This window comes from Nesoenas mayeri, assembly GCF_963082525.1.
Source record: "Nesoenas mayeri genome assembly, chromosome: 5".
NCBI lineage: Eukaryota > Metazoa > Chordata > Aves > Columbiformes > Columbidae > Nesoenas > Nesoenas mayeri.
Window position 1 is genome coordinate 55,272,456 of NC_137548.1, and position 14,657 is coordinate 55,287,112.

The 14,657-nt window shown below is 37.6% G+C and overlaps 1 protein-coding gene across 2 annotated transcripts in view; it reads left to right on the plus strand.

Annotated features, from left to right (window-relative positions):
* The window catches only part of PLEKHA7 (pleckstrin homology domain containing A7), a gene marked incomplete at both ends in the record, with an annotated part of 157,980 nt that overhangs the window by 100,293 nt on the left and 43,030 nt on the right, over positions 1–14,657 (plus strand). For both annotated transcript variants that reach the window (XM_080345688.1, XM_080345687.1), the window contains 4 exons: positions 59–170; positions 6,750–6,854; positions 8,613–8,685; positions 9,746–9,846. In XM_080345688.1, the coding sequence (XP_080201814.1) occupies positions 59–170; positions 6,750–6,854; positions 8,613–8,685; positions 9,746–9,846 (391 nt within the window). The remainder of the gene's footprint in view (positions 1–58; positions 171–6,749; positions 6,855–8,612; positions 8,686–9,745; positions 9,847–14,657) is intronic.

The following is a 14,657-nucleotide window of genomic DNA, read 5'->3' on the forward strand; positions in this document are numbered from 1 at the left end:
CAAAGCTGACTATTTGAAACAATGTGCTTTAGATTATCTGTTTTTGTTTGTTTTTTAGACAGAATTCATCTATGTCCAAGCAACAAATAAACCAAAGACCTTCAAGCATGGTCAGTGAAACATCCACTGCAGTAACTACATCTGCTGTTGATACAAAACCTGTTTCTAAGGTAAAGGAAAAAGGCTGTTGTTTGAGCTTGATGATTAGAATTTCACTCAGTTTAAATCCAATACTCTTTTAATGCTGATTTTAACAGGGCCATGGGTTTAGCCTAGAAGTCTAATAACATGCCTCAAAGAAGAGGTAATGTCTTCTACCCAAGCAAAACCCTTTTTACAGCACTGGAGCACTGTATACCCACACGATAGTGTTGAATGATAAATTGAAAAATAGTGACCGTTGTGACACGTAAGAGAGGCTTCGTAAGAATGGAAGTAAGTATATGTAACACTAGTATTCCAGCAAGTCTTTTGATAGGTCAGTGTATATGGCAAACAGTGCTGCAGAATACCAGGATCTGTAGTTTGCAGCTCCTGCTTTTCCATCAAAGCTTACTGCTGTTCTTCCTCTTACTAACAAACAACTTAGGTCCTTTTTTGCCACCACTGGAGTGCACAAACAGTGTAGATGCCAAATTTACACACAGAATGCTTGATGATAGAAAAATCCATTATTTGACATTGACGAAGGGCCTATGTTTATTATTGCACAAAATATAATGAAGTGCTGTACCTGAAGTATCTCCAACTATTTAAATGCTTCTTTGACCTTACAATAAATTCCAGTGCGGTGAGAATGGGAGTGTGGATACAAAGAAGCAAAAAAAAAACAAACCCAAAAACCTGGAAGAATTAGCAGGGCTAAGATAGATTTCTTAAGTTTGCCTACAGTTTTTAGACTTCTCAAGTTTTCTTTTTTTAAATGCAAAAGTGTGAAACCTGTGAAGTAATTTAATGGAAGAAGACTTTACCAAATTAGTTGCAAAGATATTTCGTTGAGTTGAAATCACTTCACATCATTTTCTAACAAGCATACGCTTTTCAAGCATACGCTTGAGTGAATATTGGAGAAGATGAACAGAATTTCATGAAAAACTAAAAAGATTTTTTACATTATTTTTTTAGATCCAAAGTGTATAGGTCATTGGACCAACACAAAGATTGTCATGTATCAAATCTCAAGAATACTTTTATCTTTAAAGTGCCAGATGAGTTTATCACTGAAAACAGTAAACTTAGGAGGTTACTTGCATTACTTGATGCATTTCTTTTTGACATTTTAACAATCGAATTTACCAAAGTGCTTGAGTATTTGTGTTTACTGCATTTATCTTCCTTGTTCTGATATTTTTTTAAAGCAAACTTTAGAGGCAGAAGACTCTTTTTTTTCCTCTCTTAAAACCAGCAAATTTAATAGGAACCTGATACTCTCCTTTGAGCTGGGGATTTCTCCAGTGACACAGTTGGCTTTAATTTACCCAGGATCACACTTCTGCCAAGAAGCGTGTGTCCTCTGTCACCTGCTCCTGCTGCTTCCCTTTGTCACGAGTTTGCTCTGACCTAATCAGGCTTTGCAAAACACTGAGATCAAAAGTGGTGACTGGGTACAACTTACAGGGCCACCCATATGCTAGAGGTGGGTTCACTGGAGATATGAGAGGCACACAGCTAAAGGTGAGGGTGTTGCTTTTTCCATCACAGCTTGGAGAACATCCAGAATCACCTCCCCAAGCTTCAGTTTATCTATTTTTGGTCTCTGCTTCTATTTTGTTTGCAGTCCAGTGTAAGTGTGGCCACTCATGCTTCTGGCAGACTCCCAGGCGAGGCATTTTTTTAATACATGACAGCTTTAAACTTTGGGTAGAGCTCTTGTAGAGGGCTTGCCTGTATTTTCTTCTCCACCAAGTTTGTTTGTATGAGATCCATCCTGCTGTGGGCCCTCAGTAAATACTTTACTGAAGTTTTCGTTAAGAAAGAGAGCCAACATCTTTCTTATATATGCTTTGTTCCATCACTGCGTGTGTTTCAAGGCTTGAAATCGCTCCTCTCATTCTCTAGGGTCAGAAGTTCTGTCAAATTCCTTCGCAGCCTAACACAAATTTAATTCAAGCGAACTAGCAATGAGGACGAAGGTTGTGAAGTGAATAACTTCCATTTTGAAATTGACTTTCGGCATGTTGAAAGTAGATTTTAACATTCTTTCATCTGTTTCTAGATGTTTTGTTCCATTAATTCCATAGTCATTCTTTCAAAGAGTAAGTTCTCAGACATAGACTTGACACACAATCATGAAGCCAAATACATGTTCTGTTTGACATTGCAAAGATCTCTAGCTACCCATAGCAAATTATTATATTTTTTGAAATGTTTTCATAATTTTGTGCTGTAAATGCAATCACAGAACAGTGTAGGTATCATGTTGGAATCCCAGCCAAATTCAAATTGATTTTTGGATAGAGCTATGCTCATTGAAATACTACCAAACAGAAAGTGCAGGTACGTGGCTTTTCACTTGATTCTTCTGCAGAAAGTGGACAACTAAGTATTGCTACATTTGGGGCAGAGGAGGAAGGTAAGCTGCCAACTCTGCAGCAGATTTGTCATTCTCAGTTCAAGATGAAAGAGATGAAGACTTCTGGCTTGTTTGTTGAATTTGGAAGTAAATTCTGAAGTAAAAAGTAATTGTTTGGAAAGAGAATTTCACGTGTTCTAACCAACAATGTCAGTTGTAGAGTGTACAAAAAGAGCAGCGTGTTGAAAAGAAGAAAAAAGCTAAAATGAGACTTATGCTTACCAAAATGTCATTGTGCACTGATGTGCATATATATATATATATATAAGGCTTCCTTTTGTAAGACACCAGAGGTGGGTGGTGTTGCAGAAATGCAAATAGATTCTTGGGGCGGGCCCCACCATTTCGATGCTGGCACTGTTGGAAGAAATCATCTGAAGACTTAGAGCAACGCAGCCTACCCTTCCTTTTGAAATGTGAGGGGTATAGAGTTGGGGGAATAAAAAGCAAAAGGGAACACTGATAAACCACAATAGTTCTCTGCCCCAAAGATCTGCTTGTTCATAGCCAATTCAGTTCCATTATTAACCATATTAAAAGCCATTTATATTGATTACAAATTAAGGATATGGAGGAATAAAGACTGTTTCAGTTTGAGAGTAAGGTACTTTGGAATTTAGTCTGTTAAAGCATGTGATGATGTGAATGGAAGCTTGTAAATGTTCCTGTACTACAAGGTACTTTGGCCAAGCTGAAAGCGTAAAAAATGGTGCTGTAATGTATTTATTGCTATCTGCGGTCTGCGAATGTGTTTTGGATGGAGAAGCAATTGAATTGTTGGTGACACTGATAGTTGCTGGTATTTTTCCAAGATGAACTGGTGAGGATTACAAGAAAATAAAGAACATGTCTAACAGTTGAGGGGAACAAGCAATGGTGACAGGTGTGTGACGGTGCCAGCTCTGCGGGGCTCGCTGGAGCGCAGGACACAGGGTTTGGTTCAGGGCAACTGCAGATGAGTGCTCAATAGGAAGAACAGGAATTTCTGAGAGTTTCAATTTTTCCTGTCTGAAAAATAAGGATTTTGTCTAATTTTCTTAGGGATACTGAAAGGTTTCATGGGTTAATTTGTTAGTGAAACATTGAGATTTCTTTGAATAGAAGAGTTTATGACATAGAATTAAACACGTGGTGTTTCTGTGGGCTGAGTTTCTTTAGTTTGTTTTGGTTTTTAATTCCATGTAGGTTGAAAGTTATGTGTTCTCTTCTGTGTTGTATACGTACACATATTTTTGCCAAGTTACTGTCTTCCCCTTTGCTATTTAGAAAATCTGTTCCAAGTGAAAGTCAGTTGACATTTTTGGTGACTGTCCAGTTTTAGATAAAAACATAATTGCATTTTATAATTAAGTTACCAATTTTCCTCCTCAGCTGGAAGCTACTGTAAGGAAAAAGATGACACTGTGATGAAAATTAGTTGGAAAATTTTGGCTCTTGACATTTTGGATTTTTTTGCAAAATCTTATGAGTTATTAATAAACAAAACAGTGTAACAAATGCACTGAAGTCAAAAGCGACTTCTTTGTCTTCAGAGACATGGGCAGCTGCATTGGCCATTGCAGCTGCAACTGCATTTTTCAACATACGACAATGATATCAGAATATTTTAAGTTAGGAAAAGACTCCTGCGGTACAAATAGTTTTTAAAAATATACCTTTTCTTTTAAACTATTTCTTTATTCTAGCCAGTGGAAGCAAGTGGTGACATTCAGTATCTATTATGCTTTGTTTTATTCCAGAACAGAGATGAATGATACTGCAGATTAAATGAAAATTTTAACTATGAAAGCACCATTAAATTATTTTTTTTTGTTTCTGTTATTGGTATTTTATTGATATAGAATACACAGCCTGGGGAAAACTTTTCCGCCTTCTGTATAATAGAAATTGTTTGGTCTTTTTACCAAGTCCAAGGATGACTTTTCTATTGTGGTCTGGTTTTTTTTAATTAAATAAGGTCAGAGAATCAAAGTGTTTGATCATTGACAGGGGATCTGATTAAAAAAAATAATAAAACTAAACCCAGTTGTTGGGCTAGATCAGCTATACTTTAACCGTACCTCCATTCTTCCACCGTCCCTAGGATAAATCAAAGAAAGAAAAATTAGGAAACTAAATTTTGTACATCTTGTAAATTGATTTCTATATTCAGGTGCAAAGCATAGATTTTTGACTTTCAGAGCCTGAAACAGTTTGAGCCTGATTATTTGTCATTGTCCTTGTAATGTAGCTGTTGCATGTAATATTTGCCAACATTTTTTAAAAATCTTGAGTGAATTGATTACTTCTCATTTTTCTTAACAGAAAATATATATGGCTTGGCCTGATGATCAGATGATCATCCAGAGCTCGTCTGTCCTCATGATGCATCTTTGTGTGTTCATTTAAATTGATATTTGAACACAGGTTCACAAGTTATCTTTTGGAATATTTTTCAGTAGCAAACACAAAATATGTAATGTTATTTCTTCCTTTAGTCTCAGACTTGCCGCTTGTGAGTGAGTAGCGAGGGAGATGTGGTCATAACTGACACACTGTGTTTGCACAGGGCTGCCGCTCTAAAGCCTGTTAGCGCAGATATGGTGAAGAAATGGGCTGCGAGATCCTGGTGACACCATCCTCACCTGCCTGGTACGGTGACACCATCCTCACCTGCCTGGTACGGTGACATGAGCTGGTTATTGCCAGCAGAGTGGCAGCTACATCTGCTCAGAAAGCTCTTGCTGTTTGCAGCCTGCCCTGTTGGGTTTGTGCTGGGCTGCTGCCTGGGGCCACGGGTGGGCCTTGTGCAGACCCTCACAGAGGTGCCAGGTGAGGTGTCCCTCCTAGGGAAGAGTCCAGGCTTGGCATTCTTCTGAACACATTAGAAACGACTGTGACATGCAGCTCACCTGACTTCTGAGCAGGGCTGAAAGCAGCGTGCAGCTTCCTGGTAAAGAGACCTCAGAGAAACTGCCTAGTAACTCTGCCCTTTGCTATCACCTCAAAGGTCATAAATCTGCATTGCTGCTTTATATGCTATGATACCAAAGAAAAAGTGGATTTTTATGTTTTACTGATTATTGCTATTATCTTCATCCTGCATTAAGATGTATGCTTATGCCTACTGAAATATGTGACATTTAGTGTGGACAGGTAAAACCTGGCCTCAAAATTAACAGCATTCATTTTATGTTGTTATATGTGCTGTCTTCTAGTCCAGGTGTTGCCTGACTTGCAAAAGCGGTATGCTGAGGTATTTTCATGGCGTCGTCCCTTGTGTATGACAGATGTACTCATTTCCAGAGCTGCTGTTTCTCTGCAGCTGATAGAGCATCAGTACCCTGACCAGCTGAGAGAAGATTCAAACAAAGCAGGTGTAGTAGGAAGGAGGCAGTGAATCTGGGCAGTTCTTTCCTTGGAGAAGTTGGGAGCAACTATAAGGGTGGTTTGGGCACCTCAGGTTGCTAAAGCAATTGCAGTAGCAAACTGTGCCGAGATTGGATAAGAACAAGCAGATCCAGAGATTCTCACTCTCTTTTTCACAGGCTGATAAGCTTTCCTTTTTTTGTTTTTTGGAATAGTTTTGCCTATGTGAGTCAAAATGGAGGGTGCAGTAAAACACAAATGATTCCCTAGTCCTTGCGATTTCTGTTAGTACTTACTGCTGTGTAGGCCTCTTCCTCAGCAGTGTCAGTCTGTCTTCTCCTTTTGTTTGCAGGGTCGAAGTTCAAGCTAGCAAGGTTATTTGATTTTAAACAGGAAAGAAAACAAAAAAAAAGAAAAACACACCCCCACAAACATTGAAGAGCAAGAGTAGGATTCACGTGCACAAAGTCCTCTGCGTGTAAGAGACTTGTACAGTGTTGCAGAGGGACTTGCATGCAGCTCTTGTAGTGCACTCAAATCCTTCTCAAGCACACTAAAACTGCAGGAGTTCTGCCTTTCAGGCTTAAGTCACCAGGGCTGCTATTCAACTGCGAGTTGGCAGACTGTCCTGGCACTGATGTGTTGATGGAAGTGGGAGATTGACTTTACTGTGTTGGAAATATCATTGCCTATTTACTTGCCCTTGAAAATGCTATAAATTCTTTGTTAATGTGTAATGAAGTATGAGTTTATTCAGTGAGGTTATTTCTAACATGAAGCGAATCTCAGTACAGTTTAAAAACCATTGCTGCATTATACTTCTTTACAGGTTGTGAAGGCTGGAAACAAAGTTCATAGCTTTGGAAAGAGGGAACAAGCTATCAGAAGGAATCCCAACGTTCCTGTTATAGTAAGAGGTTGGCTGCACAAGCAGGTATGCATTTAATCATCTGTTTCTGTTCATGTACTTCAAAACAGTCATCAAGTAGACGTAAATGCCTTCTAGGTAACTAATAAAACCAGAAGTTTGCATGTTGGCAATGCAAGGCAGTGTTGGGTACTCCCATAGGCTTCTGTAATGAGGGATTTTTGCTCAACAAGTGTGAAAAACAAGTTTTACCTATGGCATTGTTTCAGAAGTGGAAGCAATGATAAATGGACATTGCCACCATGCTTAAATGTTGAGGCTGTCACTCAGTTATTTAAATCTGTTTATTTTCCTTGGTTTATCCTGCTGGCTTGCTGCCATGCTGATCTCAGTCTCCCTCAGAACACACTATAAACCCAAGGATGACTGTGAAGTCCTTATTCCATCTGTTTGCTTATACCCTGATCAAAGGCTTAATTCCAACTCATGCCTTTTGTTCTCTAGAAGTGTTAGGGACAAAATAAAGGGAGACAGGAACCCATTCACCATACATCACTGTCACCAAGACCACTGTCCAAGCAACGACTGAATTATAGGATTTCATCCAGAAAACAGAATTTTACAGCTGCTGCATCTTGAACTCTTAAGCTGACAGAAACACATCCTGAGTGCAAAAAGTAAATGAAGCTATTTGTTGTATGAGAATACTTCCTTGCTTCTAATTTGGCAGTCAGCGTCCATCTGATTAGCAGCAGAGATCCAGCAGCTAGTCTAAGTCTAAGGCTTACAGTTACGATTCTACATAAACAGGATGGTGAAATTACTGCCAGCCATCTGCTTCCTCCTATATGGAGGGCTGCGTTCTGCCATCAGCTCTGGTGACATCTACTACCCAATTCCGTTAGTTTTTAGGATATAATCAGAACTCAGACACAGTATGTGTTGACAGCATTGAAGCATGAAGAAAGGAAGGGAAGGAAGTCCTTGCCTGCTTAATATGACTGCAGAAAGAAGGGAAATAGTATATACAGCTTTCCACTAGCTGTTTCCTTCTGTCCCCTTACCTCTACTTGGAAGCACTTAAAGCCAGAAGATACTTTCTGCTGCTGGTCACATCAAAGCCTACCTCAGCTCAATAAGTTGGACTTGCTTAGGTTACAGTCTGGCAATTTTACAAGCTTCTAAAATTAATTTCAATGTAAATATTACTCATTTTGACAAGGTGATATATATTGTATAGAGAGATACAGATTTATATTTCTACAGGCATATTTTATTATAGTTCATTAAAATTTGCACATTTTGCACCCTGTTTTATTTCCCCAGGAACATTTGATTAAATTACATTGTAGGCATGAATGACATATGGGAAATTGACTCTAGAATTATAGGGGATCATTGTCTGAAATGTGAGGTTGTACTTCACAGCTATGTAGTGATTTTCATCTTGTTCTACAAGCATTCCTTGTTGGAATTTGTGCCATCCAACATGCCTGCTTTGTTTCTTTATTACAAGATAAATCTGTCTAGATAAAATATGCATTGGTTGTGTATAAGGTTAATCTGAATGCTATTTGGAATGCAAGTGTAATTACTTAATGAAAATTAGCAGTTTGAATATTTTACCCTGATTATTTTATAACTGGATGTTTTGCCTCTTGTCTTTCTTCATACATAATATTTTGCTAAAATATAAACCACTTGTTTTTGCAATTAATACCATATTTTGGCAAACTTCTGGTAAACTACTCACTGGTACAACATTGTATAATAAGCTGTTAACTTTCCTTAAATAAAAAGTTTATCACATTTCTTGCATTTCAGGATAGCTCTGGAATGCGATTATGGAAAAGAAGATGGTTTGTGCTTGCTGATTATTGCTTGTTTTACTACAAAGGTGAGTAGATACTAGCTCTTTGGGTTAATCTGTAATGGTTCACCTGTTCAAATCACATTGCAAACATGAAGGAATTGAACTCTTCATATATGGTGAGGTATTCTGAGAACATGCATTGTAAAACAATTACTTATCTATATGTCTTTCATGTGCAGCGAATTTCAGGCTGGAGTTAGGGAACAAGGGGATGCTCTATGATCTTTTCTCACAATACTTATCTTTGATATATGCCAAGGTTTATGTTGCAAAACATTTGACGGCAAGACCAGTTTAAGATTTATACCATCTCTGCATTGTGTTACCTACTTGCTTGTGCTTGTACAGCTGATTTTTTGAGAACGTACCATGCCAGACCAGGGCATTGATGCAGCTTCAATCTAAGAGACAATGTAAGAGTCTGAACTTCTGAATCCAGTATTTCTACCAGAAATAGTTAGATGTGATCTTATGTAATACCACACCATTCCTAGTTCAGCCTAAGTTAGTTTTGAAGCTTTGAATATTGTGCGGTGTGTTACAATTTTTAAAAAGCATTACAGAATATGTAACTTGAATTCCAGTTTCTAGGTGCTGCATTTCTCCCGCTGATTGCTTTAGAGCCAGCAGTCACAGAGTTTTCCTAATTGTAGCAAGCAGCCTAGATGTGGAACGCTAAATGGAATGTCCATCATGTTATGCAGCCTGTTCGAGTTCATTTGTTGCAATAAGCTTTATTCCCAAAGCCTATTCTTCTGTTTGAACTTGAAAAATTCAGACTCTATCCCCCCACCCCCCGTCCCCCCACAGTGAAAGCAGGCTCAGGAAAGACGACAGCACAGGTTGCTCAGGGCTTAGTCCAGTCAGGCATTGAAAACCTCCAAGGATGGAGGTGGCACAGCCTCCCTGGTCAGCCTGTTTTGCTGCTGCTCTGTCCTCATGAGGGAAATTCTTTTCCGTATATCCAGTCTGAACTGCTCTTCTTTCTGCTTAATGCTAGTTGTCTGTGTGTCCATAAAGGAGGATGAATTGGTACCACGCTGAAAAGTGCAGTGAATTAGATTCTAATTTTTTCATTCAACAGACAGCAGAGAAGAATCTGTTTTGGGTAGCATTCCATTGCCTAGTTACGTAATATCTCCAGTTGGACCTGAAGATCGCATAAATCGCAAATTTTCTTTTAAGGTACAGTTACCAAGCTTATTTGCTAATCATATTTTTAAATATTTATTTGCATTAGAAAAAATGTTGTAAACAGAAACATCATCTGCCTTTCTTTTTTATTTCTTATGTTTTTCTAAACGTGGACAGGTTTATTGACTACCTGTTCAAATGTGGCATAGCACGTTTTGTTGCTTATAAATTGACACACGTATGTCTGTTAGTTTGTATGTGTCTTTAGAGCCTAATAATGTGTTTGTGAGTGAAGATCCCATTTCTAAAATTAGAAATTGGTATTGATAAGTTGTTCCACTACTGTTTACAAATTGAAAGAAAAGATGTCATTTTTTCTTTCTAGAGTACTTGATCTCAGAGTGGCTGACTGGTGGACTTTGGGTTTTGTTGTGTTCTTTTTTAAATAAAATAATCAGCTCAGTTCTCACAGTTAGAAAATTACAACACTGTAGCTTTTGATGTATAATTTCCTCATTTCAAGGGGAAAAAGAGAAACCACTTGTTTTCTCCTTTTTTAGGAGGGAGCAATAATCACCTGAAGTGACATGGAATTTTTTAAAGAAAAAATACTCTGATATAGTTTGATGTTGCTGTTGTGTCTTTTCTTTAAAAAAAAAAAAAAAAAAAAAGTGTAATTTACTGTTCCGTTCTTTGCTATAAAAACCTATAAAAATAAAATCAAACATACATTCCTTCTTAACAGTGGAGAAACCTGACTCCAATTGATTGTCTGAGCTGCAGCACTAAGGCAACGTTGAGAAAACTCAGTGTACATTGTGGAATTGAATTCTATCTGTACTTAGAGCAGAACCTGTTTTTCTGTCAAGCAAATGAGTTATGTACTCAAAAAAATATATAAATGAGGTTTAGGTCAGGCATACTTTAGGTGAGCTAGGAGGAAACTTTCTGTTAAAATCTTTTCTGTGCTGAAATTACGAAAAACGTGCTCAACGTAGACTTTATCTTGCATTTTGATTTTTGGGGTGTTTCAAACTTGTAGATTGCCTTTTGTTGCTTTGGTTCTATTTTCAGGTGGATAATAGTTTGAAATTTATTAAACAAATATTAACTTGGAGAATTTGTTTAAAAAAAGACCCAATGCACTTTGTGGAAGTGTTTATTGTACTTTTTCAAATGCGTTGAACATGAGATAGCAGGACAAGCTACAAAGGAACCTTTGTTTAAGGAAAACATTTCCACTCCAATGTTTAATGAGTGCAATTCGTCAAGCCCTTCTTTTCTAGAGACTTTTCCTAGGAAGAAGCATACACTGAAAGAAGACCACCCAATGGACTTGTAGGCCTCTACTTGGATAACTATTAGTGCAGACTGGAGAAGGAGATAAAGACAGTCATAATAGAATCGAGTTGCTTTAGGTTTTAAAAAAAATAATCTGCTTTTTAGTTTATTGAAAAGGTGTTTGTAAATATTAATTTAATATATGCTAGGAATGTTAACTAGTTTAACACTATCAGTGATGGGGGGGAACAAAACCCCTAGTGTGTGGAAACCCATAGTTTCCAACCAGTATGTTCTATAGGAAAGCTCCAAGCAGGTTACCACTGCCAAGTTGTGCCTTTCCTTCCCTGTGGAGTAGAATCTGTGATTGTGATCACAGTTAAACGTTTTCAGAAGCAATTGCAGACTACTTCGGTTCATTTCAGGATATCATACTTATATGAGATCTACCAAGTCTTCAGTCTGATTTGTTTTTCTGAAAATCAGCACGAGCCACTAACCTGAGACTTTCACCAGAGGGTCATTACAAAGAAGCAGAACCTTAAATTACACCCCTGTGACAGAAGCTGATATAGAAATAGGGAGTTGATAGGAATATAAACTTTATACTAGAAATCTGTATAAAAAATCCGCAACATACATCTATTGTATTAGTTCGTTGGGCCAATCTTCATTCTGCTTTAGGTGTTTATGATTGGCTTCAGATTTGATGCTGCAGTTTCATTTTATTTAAAACCAACTCCTAGCGCAGGAGGAGGATTTTGTAAGATTCCTGTCTCATGGACCCCATCCAAAACTCAAGTTCAATTGTCACAGAGATGGCTGTGGGCACACGGCAGCAGGAGCACGGCTGTGCCAGCATTCTGTGACTCACCAGCCATTACCTTTATCTAATCTCTTCAGTACACTTTGATATCCAGAGCATGGACGGACATTCTGTCTCACGACTTAGTGCAGTCAGAAATAGAAAACAGAAGCAGATTAAGCCCAAAATAAATATAGGACTTTTTTGCATTCAAGTCCTGAATGAGTGGGAGAATGTGTTGTGTTACTTTTTACATTGGGCCCGTTACAATAGAGGTATTGGCTCCCATTTTAAATTACTCTTTTAAGTAACAGCGGGTTTTTGAAGCTAAGGAAGCAGTCTAACAGTGAAAAATTCAACATTTTGATTTGTAAAACTAAAGGGAGGAAATTTACTTAGCAAATACGATATATGATTTAGTTAGAAGGTTTGTAAAATACATGCTCACTAGGATATATATTAAACCCTACTAAGTGTTAAAATGTACACCAATGGAGTTCTCAACATTCTTTTCCTTTCATCATCTCCTAAGGCACAGCTTTAGGCTTTTGTGCCCAAGTGTTTAACAATTACAGGCCTTCAGAACTGCATACAGGCTGTTCAAATGCATTCAAAGACCTACTTTGAAGTGTAGCAGTATGTATGTTAAATTGTTTTGTTTAGAAACACCGGTTTAAGTATTTACTTGATGAATTTTTCACATTGTTTATTTGTCCCAGGCAAAGTGCTGTGACTAGCTGTGAACTACTGCCGTTAAGCTATGTGAGAACCTTTAAAAACTCAGGATCCTTACAGCATATGTAGTTTGGCAGCTAAGATACTTAATCTAATTGCTGTATTTTGTAATAGTCATTTCTTGCTGATACAAATGGGAGGAAGCACAAATCCAACGGATAAATTTTAATTTGAAAAAGTTTGCACAACATTAATATATAGTTGAAATTAGTCCCTTTGAGTAACAGATAATTGATTGTACTTTTTAGAAATACAGCTTTTTAAACGTGAACAGTATCAAGTTATGATACAATGTCATTGCAGTCTCATTATAAACGTCATTGTCCTCAATCATGAAAACTATTTTTAATTGATCGTATATGGGTTAAAATAGATGAGAATACCGAAAGTACATTTGTCTATATAAATTTCATAGTAATACAAATTGAGAAACTTGGAAGGCCTACCAACATTTGCTGTAAAGAAAACAACAGAACTTCATGCAAAGACAGTGTATGCAAGTATATATTTGTATTTACGTGCATATCTTGCATCCAAATAAAGTCAAGAAAGGATGCTCTGATGTTTCTTTAAGAGATAGGAAGTAGCATTGGGGATCCAAATTACTCCTTTTTATTTTGATGCTACCTTTTAGATTTTTTCATTCTTTCAGCATGAGGGCTTTCAGAGCCTAGGAAGCCAGGCAAATGGTTACTTCCAAAAGATGCTACTGCAGCTTGTTTTTAAACATCTTTTCATTATTGACACTCGTAAGACTTATTAAAGGAAGTATCTGTTCATTGCTTAGATCTGCTAGGACCAGGGCAGACGTCTTACCAGTTTCTTTGGTCTCACTGATTTTCCTAAAAATGATTGGCAGTTTGTTACTTTATGTTCTCTGGATCATCATTGCTACCTCAGGCTCCCATATTGCTTCTCTGAGTCTGAGGAGTCATGTGAAGAAATGCCAAGGGCTATAAATTTAAGAGGTGCCATTTTAGAATTTGGAGGAGGGAAGGTTCTAACTTCTAGAAGTTCGGAAGAAAATACTGCTTGAGGGTGGAAGATGAGTTAGATTGTAGTGTGCTGCTGTTGTGTTTATAGTTAAGGCTCAGATTGTTATTTCTAATTTTGCTTGTAAGTGCTTCATAAATGTTGAACTTCAGGAGAAGAGAGAATTTCCTGCATTTTAGAGCTTACTAAGAGGACTAACTTTGAAAGGTTACAATTATTAAACTGTTCCCCTCCCCATCCCTCTGTCCTAGGAAGCATGTCTTTTTCTCTTCTAGAAATTTTGAATTATTGGAGGTGAACATAATAGCTCTAGGCATTAGTTATTTCTAGTATAGTCTTTTGTTAAGTATTTTCTTTGGAAACATGAATCTTTTCATGATTTTAACTTGTTTAACTTTTTGTCCTTGTCTTGTCCTATTGGTATGCTCTTGGGGTTTACTGTCCGTTTCTCCTTCTGTGCATTATGGGAGAGAGACTGCTTTTCTTCTCAATCTGTCCACATTAAGGCATCTGAATGCATGAATAGGTACCGGTATTATTTTTTCCCTGTTGTGTGTATGGTGTACACGTGCGCATGTGCTGTGTTTTAGGCTTTTTAGTATGCTGTAATCGTCCTAATAGCTATTGCTTTTAAAAAAAGCAAAAAGATTCACTAGCTTCTGTGTCTGCTAGCAGTGACAGCTACAGGACATTCGCACAAAGTGCCTTTCTTGCATATACGGCACACTACTAATAAATAACTGAAATATATTTTAATTTTCCTTTAACCAGTTTTATATATTACGAACTCTAGAATGCCGTGTTTGTTGATAATAACACGCCATCTCCATTATCCCTTCTGAAACCATGAATGTTTATGGCTGTGATAGCTTCACTCTCTCAAGGGAGAATGGTACAACGTACTTCGCATTTTTATGCGTTTTCACCTACAGCCTCTTAGGTGATGCTTTTAGCTGTGTTCATCATGCACCGCTGAAAGAGAACCTGAAAGGCAAACGGGTTATGTTGATCAGGACTTACAGGTCAATTAAGACTTTCAGCTGTTAAA